At 32.9% G+C, this 15,100-nt stretch overlaps 1 protein-coding gene across 2 annotated transcripts in view; it reads left to right on the top strand.

The window, feature by feature from the left end:
* LOC145294152 (WD repeat-containing protein 64-like) overlaps positions 1–15,100 on the top strand; it is a 124,088-nt gene that overhangs the window by 51,600 nt on the left and 57,388 nt on the right. For both annotated transcript variants that reach the window (XR_013869829.1, XM_080141262.1), the window contains exons 16-23: positions 1,138–1,261; positions 1,691–1,854; positions 3,173–3,274; positions 4,469–4,623; positions 6,073–6,201; positions 6,891–7,011; positions 11,144–11,255; positions 13,314–13,483. Coding sequence is in view for 1 of the 2 variants with exons in the window: in XM_080141262.1 (XP_079997388.1) it covers positions 1,138–1,261; positions 1,691–1,854; positions 3,173–3,274; positions 4,469–4,623; positions 6,073–6,201; positions 6,891–7,011; positions 11,144–11,255; positions 13,314–13,483 (1,077 nt within the window). In the remaining variant the exon portion in view is untranslated. The remainder of the gene's footprint in view (positions 1–1,137; positions 1,262–1,690; positions 1,855–3,172; positions 3,275–4,468; positions 4,624–6,072; positions 6,202–6,890; positions 7,012–11,143; positions 11,256–13,313; positions 13,484–15,100) is intronic.

Here is a 15,100-nt window from a genome sequence, read left to right as displayed (position 1 = left end):
TTACTTGCTTCGACACACGGGCAGTTAAACACAAGGTCGATTTTTAATGTGGGGAAAATCCTGCTCTCCCAAAAGGCGCACACTGGATAAGGACAAAAATAAAAATTATCTCAGTCAGTATTTCTCCGCCATTGACCGAGGACAGAAAAGGTGAAGTGTATTATTAGAACAGATATTACACTATGTCCTAGCCAAAAAACCAAGAACTCTATGTTTCTTATTTTCTTTTACATTTTATATTCTATTTTGGGGGTTATCGAGATTGATTGTGAGTGGACAGTGTAAGCGAAATAACATTAATTGAGATAAATTTCCTGAAAAATATAATCAATTAAACCACTTGAGGAAAACTGGGCGTTTACAGAAATCGATGCGGGGGGGGGGGAGAAAGATGCTTGCTCCAATCCCAAAAATTCTTAATGACAGTTATCTTTTCTTTTTTTTTTAATTTCTATATTTTGGATGGTTCAAATAGAATAAAACTTTGTACTACCTATTATTGATGATAAGCATGGACGTAACTACCACGATAATGTTGAAATCCCATTGATCAATATGAAATATATTTATCCAAGTGCCTTGTTTAATGTAATTTCAGAATACATTTCGTGGTGGTATATCTTTAAAAGCCTTCATTAAACTTTTTGCTGGAATAAAGTGTTGTATTTGTATACGACATTTCATATCTCTCTTTTCTTGGTGAAGAAGTTCTTCTAGACTGAGGCAATATATTAAAACAGGAAATTTCGAGGGAATAAGAAAAGTATTATAGCTTATTTCAAACAAAGATCAGGGTGTTAATCTGAGTTGTGTTGCCTATGCCAATCACGATTACGTCATCAACAATTTTTTAATTGGTTACGCTATTCTTCAGTCAAGGTATAGTTCTCTGCAGTTCATTGAGATCAATGCTCCCACGCTTTACCGCCTCTCTTAGAGATAAGGTTAATTTATTTCAAATTTCTTGATATACCTCTACCGAAAAATGCCAAGGGGTCAGTTCGGAGTTTTCTTTCTGATTGTGTGACATATCTTCACGCAATGGGAGCTGGGGTAAATACCTACTATAATAAAAGTAATATTTTCATAAAGGCATTTTGCATTTTTATCTGCTTAACTCTATGTTTTACATATCAGGTTTGGGAATTTGAAACCGGAATTCCCGTTTACCAAATACCTCACGCCCACGGCAACAATATAGAAGTGACGAGCCTTGCCCTTGACAACTCTGGATACCGCCTTGCAAGTGGGGCTCTCGATGGTTTGTGTATTTCGTTATCTCTTTATCTCTTTGTAATTGGAGGGGAGGTTAATTAAAAGTTGAATATTTAGTAATATATCAATAATGTAATATAGCCTTTGAAGAGATTTTAATTATCTAAAAAGCAAACACTTTTCTTTAATAAATAATAAAAGTACATCAAATTGAAATAGCAATTAAAAAAGTCACGTCTTTTATTTTCATGGAACTTTTTACAAAGCCATTTGTTCAGTTTGTAGTTCGTGAATAGAAAGGAAGAAAGATAAAGCCAGTCACGTGGCTCGCGTTAGAGTTCAGATGTAGCAGCAGAAAATGCAAATATGTGCGTGTTTTAGCATTCAACTCTGATACAATAACGAAAGTATTGACAGATTTAAGAGTTCACGTCATTATTATGTAAATTTTCTTCATCAGTGTTATTTATTGCAGGTTCGCTGAAAGTGTGGGACGTTGGTTCAGGCCAACAGTGCAAACGTCGCAACGGAAACGCCAAATCGGATGACCTCAGTGTCATATCCTTAAAATATTTCATCCGGTCCAATGAAAAACTGATTCTGGCCCTCGGTTGGAACAACAGGATCAAAATTGTATTGGTAATCAATTGTTCATTCACGTGATGACTTCTTTTTCTCTAAGATAATACTTTGTATTTTTTAAAAATCTTTTGTATGGAAAATTGAAAAACAATGTTTATCATCAACACGATTGTCAGTACGGTGTCGAATTTTTAGATGAGGATTGATGATTGGTATAAATTGGATTCTTCAGACTACTGATCTCACCTTGAATGTTATTTTCGCAACGTTTCGATCGATGTAAACTCCGACCTTCTTCAGGTGTACCTTGTCGAACTTGGGAATTTTTTTGTCGACTTCGGGAATCTTTCTGTTAAACTCAGGAATTTGCACGGAATTTTGCACGGAACGCAACAGTAGTATTAATATTGAATTAATGCGTTTGACATAATACTCAATTATTGTTTGACATAATACTCTAGGATCTGTGTTTGCATCGGACATCGATAAACAGTAAAGTTTTACTTTATTTAATTGTATTTATAGCAAAACATTGTGATGAGATTATACACAACTTTTCTAATAGTAATAAGTGTCTCTAATCTTAAACGTCCCTCACTATCTTACCAAGTTCCAGCCGCTGTCTCATCGCTGCAAAGTAGTATCTTTGTTTTACAAGTACTTCTACAGAATATGCCCGAAGAACTTGCTGAAACTGTACTCCCTCAAACATAAATACCTACGATAAACCTGACAAGCAACAAAGTTGCCCCCCTTCACTGTGGAGATATCCAGATGCCGGTACACTTTCTACTCTAATAGAGTCTGTTCTAGGACCGCTCGTTTTTTGTTTATTTTCGTCTATGCTCCCTATTTCCCCTACCGCATTAACATGCAGACAATTAAATGTAATATAAACAACTATCTTGTTACACAACTCTCCACAGAGGATGCCATTTTAAATCTGGTTCCTAATCACACCTTACGTCCTAGAGGTGAACATTTTTTTTTAATCAAATGATGATAATTTTTAATATAATTCGGGCAGTTGACTTTCAAAAAGTTTTCCATAAAATTTATTTTTAGAATAATTTGTTGGACATTTTAAGATGAGGTTGAAAAAATTAAATTATTTTATTTATTCGAACCCTGGACTCATCTTCTCCATGATTGGAACTGCATTTGATAACAGATGATAATGTATGATGATTTTTTTTTATGATATTATGCTTATCTTAAAATTTCTTCTGCTTAGGAATCGAGTTCAAAACCTCCGTCCTGCTTAATAGGATTACATAATAATTTGTCTTATTAGACGATCGTCTCGACTAATCATAGCGTATAATTTATTTTTAAAATTATGTTTTCGTTTTTGAATTTGATTTTTTTCTTCAAGGATTCACCAGAATTAAATGATTTACCCATCTTGAAAGAAATCAATCGGTCTTTGTTAGAAATTGTTCCAATCTCATTTGCGATAACGGATCAAAGCAACCAGGTACGTTTTACTATTTCTATTTTAGCTTTTATGCGGTGAAACTTCACCTCACCAGGGTAAAGTTAGACGAAAAGCCTGCTTTAATTGCTAGAATATGGCATCTTTTTAAAATGGTGTAATACACCATGTGATTTTAATATGGGTAACATCCATCACTCTCAAAAAGTAACTAGATTCGGACAAAATTGAAAATAGCCTTAGTAAAGAAAGATTTTTCTTCTCTGACTAATAACAGAAACGATTCTACACTTTGATCCCGGACCGAATGCTAAGTCAATATAATAGGAAAGAAAAATAAAGGGGCGTAGTCAGCTGACGCACTCCCTTTATTTTTCTTTCCTATTCTTCCTCCACTTTTTTTTAAAAACGTGTTTTACGTATTTTACTGTTAATCATGAATAATAAAAGTCTTCCCTTCGTGATTGCAATATATATATATATATATATATATATATATATATATATATATATATATATATATATATATATAATCTAATAGCCAAGGCAATGAAAGAAACCCTAGAAAAAAACCTTCAGTATGTTGTGGAATGGGTTCGTAAATTGTTGGTGGCATTTAATACTACTAAAACTCCTCTCCCCAATTAACCATTTTCATATGTTGTAGTATATCTTTCGTTTTGATCTCTTGATCTTACTAGATTCCAGGACAAGAATTCATCTAGTCTGGTGGAGTATCAAGCTTCGTGCTATTACTTGAAGTACCATCACTGGGGAAAGTGCAGCATTTCTCATAAAAGCGAGTGCGGGTTAGCCATAATGGGGAGATCGTATTTGGGCTGCGAATACTATGTGATTTTGAATATTTGGTTAGGGTTTACTTCTAGGGAAAGTATCCTCATATCATGACATATTATGACAAACTCCTTTACACAAAGACTTTAGACACTCGAGAATAGTGTCTTGTAAGCATTCAAATGTGCGTATGTGTTAACAAAAATGTTTTATATATCATAACATTTTGGTGAATATGACATTGGTCCTGACATCAAGTGGAACTAAAATGGTGGCGATTGTATACTTTCATGTTTTTAAGTACTGTGGGGAAAAGAACGATGTTGATGGGGCGTTGCTAACAGTGGTTTGATACCATACATAGTTTTGCTTGTTAGTGCTTATTCTTTTACTGCTGTTCAACATTTTTTATTAATCATTTTATTCGTTATTCCTGCCCAGCGAACCGTGAAGTCAATATCTGAAAGAAGAATATCAAGCCAGGGCGCGTGTCAGATGACTTGTATGGCCGTTTTGTCACAATGCTTCGTCTTGATTGGCTACAATCAAGGTCATGTGGTCATGTGGGACATCATCAAGGACAAAGCACATGCTACGTAAGTATGTGACAGATTTGGCGATGAGAGAAGACAGGTATATATTTACATGACTACATGTATTAACACGAACCTTCGTTATCTTTCCTGTCGTATTGGGAAGTACACGTTGAAATATAATGAACAGTCTAACATATACATATACATTAGTAAATTAATATATCTTCAAACATTTTAACACATACACTATAATGGACTGACATACACAAACATCCATAAACCCATAGATATCTATACATACACAACTACGTAAATATAGCCATGTAACAACTACGCACACATACGAATATAAGTATATATCACATACACATGTGATTACTGTTATTATCTTGAAGACGAATACAAACATTGGTTGGGTGAATAAAATTTTCTTTCAGGTAATGTAAATATTGTTCTAGATGTCAGGGTTCAATAAGATCCCGTTGTCTACTTCATAATAAAGGCCAATGTGTATTTTACACACACGTGTGTATATGTGCCTACAAATAAATACACATTTGCATTCATTATAAAACAATGTGTATTTATTACAAAGCATAGAATGGGGTCTTATTGAAACCTGACAATATGTATTTATTTGTAGACACACACATATGTGTATCTATAAATAAATACACATTGCTTTATAATAAATACCAATGTGTATTTATTTGTAGACACACACATGCACAGACTTGTGTGGATGCAAAATACACATTGGCTTTTATTATAAAGCAGACAATGGGTCTGATTGAAACTTGGCATCTATAACAATATTTACTTTATCTGAAAGAAAATGTTCATTTACAATCAATACTTATATTTGTCTTCGAGATAACAAATGAAAACGTACGTGTTTGTGATATATATTTATACCCGTATGTGTGTGTAGTTATGCATATGACTATATTTATATTAGAAATTTCAGAATTGGAGATGATATAATCATTTTTCACAGTCAAACAACGTCGCAGCTCACACGAGCCATGTGAGCAAACAAACTGGAAGTCCAAGACTCGAGTTTCCTTTGGCCTCATCAGTTGAACACATCCGAACTTGGGATTCGAAACCCCAATCTCTTGCATGTGAAGCGAGCACCTTGCCACTTTAGTAACCGCTCCAACATAATAAAGTCTATTAGCTAACACAGATAATAGACTAACAGAAAATAGACACATCGGTGTTAGTTAATAGTCTTTCTTGGAGAAAGCAAATAGAAAGTCAGAAAAGAATCCTCGCTATCTTAAATATTTTCGTAAACCAATGCTCCATTCTATAACCATTATGAGATGTGTTCTTTCGTTTATTACTATTCTATATTGATTGATTCGTTCTTGATTTTTCTTGATTTTTTAAATTCTTCAGTTTCAGACGTTTTCTTTCTTTCTCATTACTTTTGGAATGCCCCTGGTCACATCAAGTGATTATTATGCAAAATTCAATTTATCATAAAATGTTTCCCTTTTTCAGTATGAAGCTGCCAAATGATGGTCGTAGCAATGATGCTAACCATATCGCTGATGATAGCCTTGACCACAAAGTTAATATGATATCAATTTTGATACACCAAAAGAAAACACTAAACCCATTTTATATCAAGTAAGTTATGGTTTCTGTTTCATTTTTTTAATGTCGATCATTCAAAGAGAGACTCACATTGTTTATTGAGTACAATGCATAGAAATGAATTGCATACTCTCAGTGTGTGTGTGTGAAACGGCAGTAACCAAATTTGGATTTAACCGGCTTCCTCCGAAGGAGGAAGTTCCACGGGAGTAGGAAATTCACAAACGATCACCAGTCACATGTATATCCCCGAAAGAGGAAATGACGACGTTAGGTTTTTGCAACTCTTGCAGGAAAGTGTCGACATCCTCTTACATACAGCGCCTGATTTTTCCAAATTGGTCACCCATTTTAGTAATGACCAGGCTCAATGTTACTTAACTTTGGTGATCTGATGGGAACCGGTGTGTCCATGTGATTATATATATATATATATATATATATATATATATATATATATTATAGCTTTGCCACATGATTGAGAACAAAACATTAGAATAGTTCGAATATGAGAAGACATTTTCCGTTAACTTTATATGCGCTTTTGGTCCCTTACTCTAAACTCAAAAATAATTATTTTTTATTTCGTTTGTTTTTATTTCAGAGTGTCTACACGTAATCGCCTTAAATGTAGAATCTTCTTAGTAGAATTTAGCTGAGGGTATTAGTCTGTAATAATATCGATTCTTAAATGGAAGTAATAATAGATTATTTCATTTCAGGAAATTAACTATGGTTGCCGCTAAGTTGCACAAAAGAAGGGTTACTGTTGGACCAAAGGATGCATCATTCGATTCGGAATCGGGTTTTATTCAAAATAATAGCCAAAATGATCAGCTCAAGGTATCTTATTTTCATTCTTAATTTTCTTCTGCCTAACCTATTACCTTATAATTATTTCAAACCAGCAGTCCACCTCGGCTTTGCTCGGGCCCTATGTACTGTTCATAATTTTATGTGCATATGTATATATTTATTAGAGGTTTGACTCATATTCAGGTAACCTACATCTAGTTTTATTTTTGGTGTCTTTAAACACCCACCCACTCTTTTTGGTGATGAGGAGACTTTGTTTTATAAAATCAAATGATAAAATTATTGTCCAAGACATATTGTCTATCTCAATAAAAACATCGTTTCCGAAACAATCGTACAATTTATTGATTTTGTTTGTTCTTCCTTTTGAAACCAATTTCTAATTTTTAATTTTAATTTGAAATTATCAGTCATTTTACTCAATAATAAAATAGCTCTAGGATATCTATGACTATCGAGCTTATTATATATCTACATTACAACGAACACTGTTTTCTTTTAATTGTATTAATGCATTTACTAATACATTAAAATAAACTCGTTTTTATACTGTTGTTCTAATCCCCTTAATATATATATATATAACTATATATATATATATATATATATATATATATATATATATATATATTGTATATTTATACGTAATTTAACTACATGGGGCAGTGTTTACGTATGAATAAATAACATGATTTTCATATTTAGATATCTCATTAGTTTGATGCTAGAACTATAAATATTTTTTTAAGATTAATATTTTTCTTTAAAGATACAATGTTAAACTGAATAAACACATAAGTATATATATATATATATATATATATATATAATATAAAACTGAATGTGTGTGTATGTGTGTGTGTGTGTGTGTGTGTGTGTGTGTGTGTGTGTGTGTGTGGTTACGAATAGGCCCCTATATGGTTGACTATTATAGAAAAATCATCACATATAATGATAGAAGATGTATCGAGACACAGGAATGGGTATGTTTGATCTGGCATATTGATGATTCATTAAAATAGTGGGGTCTTCGTACGCGCCTGGTCCACAAAGTATTGAAATAAAAACTTTAAAAATTAAAAAAAAACGTTTACAAGTGTTTTTGATATAGATGTACATAATAATACTTTGATAAGTATGTTTTAACTTAAATAGGGCTGGTATAATAAAATTGCGGGGTCTGCGTTCGCGCCTGACCTCCATAGAATGGAAATAGGCATAAACTTTAATAAAGACTTTTCATATCTATCTGCGTAAGTATACTTTGATAATTATGTTTCAGTTTGAACAAATATGGTATAATAAAATTATGGGTGTTCGTTCGCGCCTGACCTCCATAGAATGGAAACATGTCACAAAGTTTAACAATGGTTTTTAAATATTGATCAACAGAATATTGTGATAAGCGTTTCAGTGTGAACAGGTATGGTATAATAAATTATGGGGTTTATCTATTTTATTTTTACTTCATCATATTTTGCTTTGGTTTTGATAACCCCAAATTCGAAGCTATCTCTTTGCAACCCTTACTTTTCATAACCTATGATACTTTCATAAATCAGACTCCATTTTCTGTAGGCTGTTTTTGAACCCAGTCAACGACGGGTAATTTTGCTAGTATATATATATATATATATATATATATATATATATATATATATATATATATATATATATATATATCGACTGTATGAAAAAGAAATGTCCTTTTTGTGGGCTATGAAATTTTTGAAATATTGTTATTTTCTACGCGTTGATGAAACCCAAGTTGTGCAAATTTTAATTTGATGAACGATGATATTCTTATATGCCAACACTGAAGGCTGAAACAATTTAGCATTGTTGTTAGTTATATGACCTACTACTACTTTATCTTAATTTAAAGCTCTTTGTAAATAAATAATGAAATGGAGCACTGTGGAGTGCCGGCCAAATTGGTTTTAAAGGCTATTAAAGGCCCCTGTCCTGTGTCTGATAATGTACGTAGTTATCAGTAATATAAACAAAATGTGCTCTCACAGTAATAGACCCAGTTTCCATTTTATAACTTCACAGGCGGTTCTTACTAAACGCGTGAATCAGAGGCGTTCATTTACACTAGCATAAACTAGTAGAAAATGCGAAACGATTAGTGATTAGCTAGCAAATCTTCTGAACTGAAATTTCTCAATAAACGAAATGACTCTTGACGGTTTTCAGTCAGGAAATAAGAGAGACATTAAGCAACAACTGATCGTAAACAGAAACGATAAAAAGTTAAAAAGAAAATCTAATTCAACTTCCCCTAAAAAACAAAGTACGAAGGTAATGTAAAGGTTCACCAACCAAAACTTACAACTATTTAAATTCCTCAATTTCTTATTTCTCCTCAACGGTAGAAACACAAGTTTTTCTATGGTTAAACATCTCTCAGTTCAAACAAATACGTGTTTAAAACGTTTAATAAACAAATAAAATTGTTTTTAAAAGATGATAACGATGCAACAATATTTTATTAAAAGAAGGAAATAAAATATGATTCAATTTCTTTCTTTATTTTTTAAGTTGAAACATTTATTAATTTTGAACCTATCATGTTCATCTGCAGAGAATGAAAGAGTTCTATTGCCTGTTTTTCGTTGCAAGTGGAATCATTTTGTTGTTATGTCCAAAGGTATGCTGCTGTTGTTGTTGTTGTTGTTGTTGATAAAACGCATGATGAGTTCGCGAACTCTTCTTTTGCGAGCATCTTAGGGCGCGTTCGCTTTAAAGATATAGATATTGGTATTAAAGCTCTTAGAAGCATCATAAGGAATTTAAATACTTTAAATAAACAGATAAAACTACTTGTAAAACACGTGAAAGATGCAACCCTATTTCATTAAAATAATGATGAAAAATACAATCCAATTTCTTTTTTCATTTTTTTCTTCTTTTTTTTTTAAGTTGAAGCATTTCTTTATTAATTTCGGACCGTGTCAGGTGAAAGGATGTTGTTTCTGACGGGACACAGCCCGAATAATAATTATAAGATTATTGCTTTGTTAGCAAAATATTTTCCCATTAGAAAGCAATGCTTTATTAACGCACAAAATTCAGATTTGTTTGTTTTCAAAATTTGCAACAGTAAGTTCACCTAAATGATTATGATTTATAAATTAGCAATTTGATTGAGTTCATTTCTTAAACTTATTTGAAGGTTATTACTTTATGAATATGGGTACTTTTATTACTGGTGCCATCTATATGTCAGGTAAGTTGTGTGTTATGTAGGTGTGCTTTATGAACAGTGTATTTCAATAAAGCATATTAATGACAGATTATCTTGTGAATTGTGTTTATAAGCGAGCGAAGTTCACAGATTGACATAGGGCGGCTCTGTAGTTGTTTTTTTTTTTTTTTTTTTTTTTTTTTGCATGTCATCATTCGTTATTTTATGAGCAAACCACTCGCATATTAAATATAATCTGTGATTTCTCCTTATTTGTTACTCATCCGCCATATCTTACATTTCATTTTGATGATAGTCAGATCGTCAATTGTGTTTAAGTTTATTTAATTTCAAAAATAACAATTTTTGACAATTTTTGGTTCGTGGATAAAAATAGAAAAATGCACGCAGTTGGTTGTAAAAATGTGTCGTTTATTTTTATAAATATAAGTTTTTACTTTTCAATGACAGATTGGCAAATCTAAAAGCGGCGTGATGGGATTGGGGGTGATGGTGTGCAGAAGACTGTGTTGCTAGCACCCATCTCGTCGCCATTGTGTCGACTCCCTCTGTTTTATCTCCCTTGTTTCTCTTTTTTATTTGGCACAGATGACGACGACATTCCAATCTGCATTGTTCTGCAAATATGTGGTCACTCGCTGACTAGGGATTTTGCGTCGTAAAATTTGACGTCATCTCCCGGGCCCTGCATAGACTTGTGACCAACTTTTATTTTGTTTGCCGTTACTTGACCACACGAAAATCCCGCACGTGACCCTTGATCCCGTTTTCTGGCCAAATTTATTGTTTAACTTCATTCCCGGGGGATCTGCTTATACAACACATAGAACTGTTGTGTTTTTACTCAATGTAACAAAGTCAATGTTTTTACTTCATTGAAATTATCGAACTTTCCTTTTTATTTACTATATTCAATTATTTGCTTATTTAACACTCTTTTACCGACAGAGCGATCCGAACAGGGACTCATTTTCCGTACCTTTCAATTCGAGAATCAGTGACGAACTACTGAATCAAAATACGGCTGTACGGAAGTATTTACATCAATCAAACCAAACTGGTGAGTAGTACATCCATATTTGACCATATCTGAATTTATTCTGAAATATAAATAGTTTATATCGCTTCTTGAACAATGTTTATTCAATACGCGAGCATGTCAGTGTGTTTCTTACCTAGATTGTACTTAGCAACTATGAAGCAAAAAAATGTGTAATATTTAATTTACAAAAATACATTATTTATCATTAACATGAGAGTAACTATGATGAATGTACTTACGTATTGCTTTTATTTGCACAAACGCATTAGTAATTATAGTTTTAAGCAAAACTAATTCGCTGTAAATAATGTCTGTTGCCAAGGCCGCTGGAAAAATGCCGGGATCCTTCTATTGATCCAGTAGATATCTCACTGCTGATGCAATTCTCTGTCTATATAAGAGCCTGGTACGTCCAAGGATGGAGTACTGTTGCCACATCTGGACAGGAGCTGCCAGAAAGGACTTATCCTGCCTTAATAGAGTTCAAAATAGACTTCTTAGCCTCGTAGGGGATGTCCTTTTCTCTACCCTGCAACCTCTATCTCACAGAAAAGATGTTGCGAGTTTATATATATATATATATATATATATATATATATATATATATATATATATACATACTTAAATTTATTTTATATATATATATATATATATATATATATATATATTCTTAAATTACTTCATCTAATCGCTGATACACACACAAATATATATATATATACACATATATATATATATATATATTATTCCTCGCGCGAAAGCGCCAAGACGTAAAAGGTTTTCTGCTAGTTCTGTATATCTAATCCAGAAGGTGTTTTCACTTTGCAAGGCCATTATTGTCTGCCTCTTAAATTTCTCTTGTTTTTTAATGTTTTATATATTTGTCTAGATGTTTGTTCTCGCGTACTGAAATTTGTTAATAGAACCTTTATGAAATTTGCTCCTTATTTCATTCAAAATACTTTTATGTTTCAAAGAATAACAAATTTTATATTTGAAAAAAGTTAATTTTTGTTTTAAATATTTAAAGATTTATTTTCAGTTTTAAGACATTACACAGAATGAGATGACTGTATAGTGGCAGTAGGATAAATACAAATTAAGAGAGAGAGAGAGAGAGAGAGAGAGAGAGAGAGAGAGAAATAATTGGGCATATATATAGTGAAATGAAGTGAGTGAAAAAATGTATATTATACTAAAATTCTGTGTCGGCTTGACACGATATTTGCTTGTTTGTCACGATGTAACCGTATCAAATTTTAAGGTCATGACGTCATAAATGAGCACAAATATAACCAGAGATAATAGAGGCGAGCTGCGTACGTTGAAAACATATTTTGCTATCTAATAAATCAAATAGGGGATTAGAAACTTGATGTTATTAGTGTCTGGAGATTTTACTTTTACTTGTTTGCAATCTTTCCTCGTTTAATATTCATCATAGACTGAGTTAATAAATTTGTCCAGAATAAGTATTTTAAAATTCAAAAAGTGTTCTGTTTAAAAGAAAGACTTACTCTTCTTAATAGTATATTAAAATATTGAAAGTATTCTGTTTTAGCTATGCATGCGTTTATGTGTGTTTGTGTGATTGCAATCGTATACGCACCAGCTCGGCATTGCTAGAAAGACCGATCTCTTGGACAAATAATATTGAAAAATTGAAAAAAATTATCAAAATTGAATGAATGACTAGATGTTACCTTATAGGGAAGGACGAAAATGAAACATATTAAAAGAGCGTGTATGCATATTAAAATGGAAATATATCAAAACGTTGAGAAATATTAGGGTCACCAGCTAGAAAATGTTAAATTAACACATGAACAGTTTAATTGAAACATCAAGGAGAAAATGATTAAAAACATAAATTGCAAAGTTTACCAGATCACTCTTTTTAAAAGTTTTGTTAATTTGAGATAGACTTGTTAGTTTTAGCGTTCTAAATGATTTTCATTGGTTTTAAAACATTGAGTAAAGACGTTCATGTGAAAATTCTGACTTGCTTTTGAAAGTGAAGAGGAAAGTGGATTTGTAATATTAAGAAATTGTCTGATGGTGTTATTTTCGTTACAGAAAAATCCGGACGGAGCAGTCTTCAACCGGAAATGAGAAAAACGTCTTTGTTGCCAAACGGAAGTGGATACGAATTAATCGATCCTGATTCTCAGATGCTGATCACAAAGTCCGACCCAGTGATTGCTGTTGTGTATCAGGATTCTTATATTCGATTCTGGGACCAAAAGGTACAATAATTGACTTCTAACATATTTTACAAACTACGTTCAATAAGTAATGCCCCTTGTCCACTTTTCATAGGAGTAGAGTAACGATACTTGGCGCAGTTATTAGTCTTTCTCTGCAAAAATTACGCATTTTTGTAGAACATCCCAGATTGATCCTCCACGCTGCAATTTGCCACATAACCGATAGAGATATAAATCATTGCACATACAAAATTTCAGTTTCACCAGACAATGCGAAGTGGATCAGGAAATTGACATATTGAACGCTTCTCGTTTGATTTGACCGCCTTGAATTATTGTATATAGATAAATTAATAAATATCCCCTTAATTTCAGTTTCTTTCGAGCATTTTAAATGGATTTTAGGGGACATATGAGCACAACCTCTCATTTAAAAATTTAAATATCAGGTTTGTATTGAATTCGAATCAAGGTCGTTAAAAAAATTAAATAAGATTCCTTAAATTTCAATGTCTTTTTAGGACTCCTTAAGCTTAAGCCTGAAATCTGAGGCAGTTACTAGAATCGAAATCATGTAATACATTTCGATCAAAATTAAAATAGTGATTCTAGACATATTCGATTCGATGCTTCCGTTCAGTATTGAAAGACAAAGGATACTCTCTGTACGGGCAACTGCGCATGTAATTGTGTGGCAAGGGTTGCGCAATCCTTAACCACACATCTCCTTCCCTTAATCAGCACTGCTTGAGTCAAGGGGCAAGGAGAAGTTCAGGACAACTGGAAAAAATGCCGAGATAAGCGGAAAGCACATACAGCACCTGGAGGTCCCAGATGGTCACCCATTTAATACTGACCAGGTTCAATGTTGCTTAACTTCGGTGATCCAGGAGGAACCGGTGTGTCAATGTGATTATGTCGTATATTATGCCGTAGACATAAGGTTTAATATTATTATATGTTAATTTTGATTTTCGACATAAAAGTGCTGTAAAACTGTTCTAATTTTACTCGTCCATGCACGGGGTTTCTTGTAGTTTATACTATCAGTAGCTATTCAAAACTACTTGTGATCTATTCGATCACAACAACTACAACTATTTGTTTTAGTTTGTTCATATTTTGAATATACAAAAACTTCTTGCATAGCTACAAATATGGATAATTATTTTACTATACAATTTACATACCTGTTTACGTGATGTAAGAACAGACTATGAAAATTTGATGAAAGCGGAGAAACATTCTTTCTATAAATTTTCACAAACACTTTTTTTTTTTTTTTTTTTTTTTTTTATTACATTTTCACCCCAAACAAGGCAAATTGCCACTTTGGTGTAGGGGGCTACTATCAGGGGCAACAACTACTGGGGTACTATGTAGGGATTTGGGCAGCAAGGTGTCGGTTCACGTTACACTTGAACTTCTGCACGTCAGTACTGTTGGGGAAGCAGGGACCTGGAATGGAATTCCAGAGTCTTGCGGTTCTGGGGAAGAAACTATTGGAGTAAAAAGATCTTTTACATCTAGGGACCTCTACAGTGTGGGGGTGGGATCTAGTAGCCTGTCGGGTTTGTCGAGGGTGCTCGCGTCGTGGGGGCACAAGTGATTGCAGTTCATCAGAGCATTCACCACTAAAATACTTGTAGAACAGGC

Source organism: Euprymna scolopes, chromosome 15 (genome assembly GCF_053919585.1).
Source record: "Euprymna scolopes isolate OS-2025 chromosome 15, ASM5391958v1, whole genome shotgun sequence".
In the NCBI taxonomy this organism is placed as follows: Eukaryota; Metazoa; Mollusca; class Cephalopoda; order Sepiida; family Sepiolidae; genus Euprymna; species Euprymna scolopes.
This window is presented reverse-complemented; position numbering and strand designations above follow the sequence as displayed.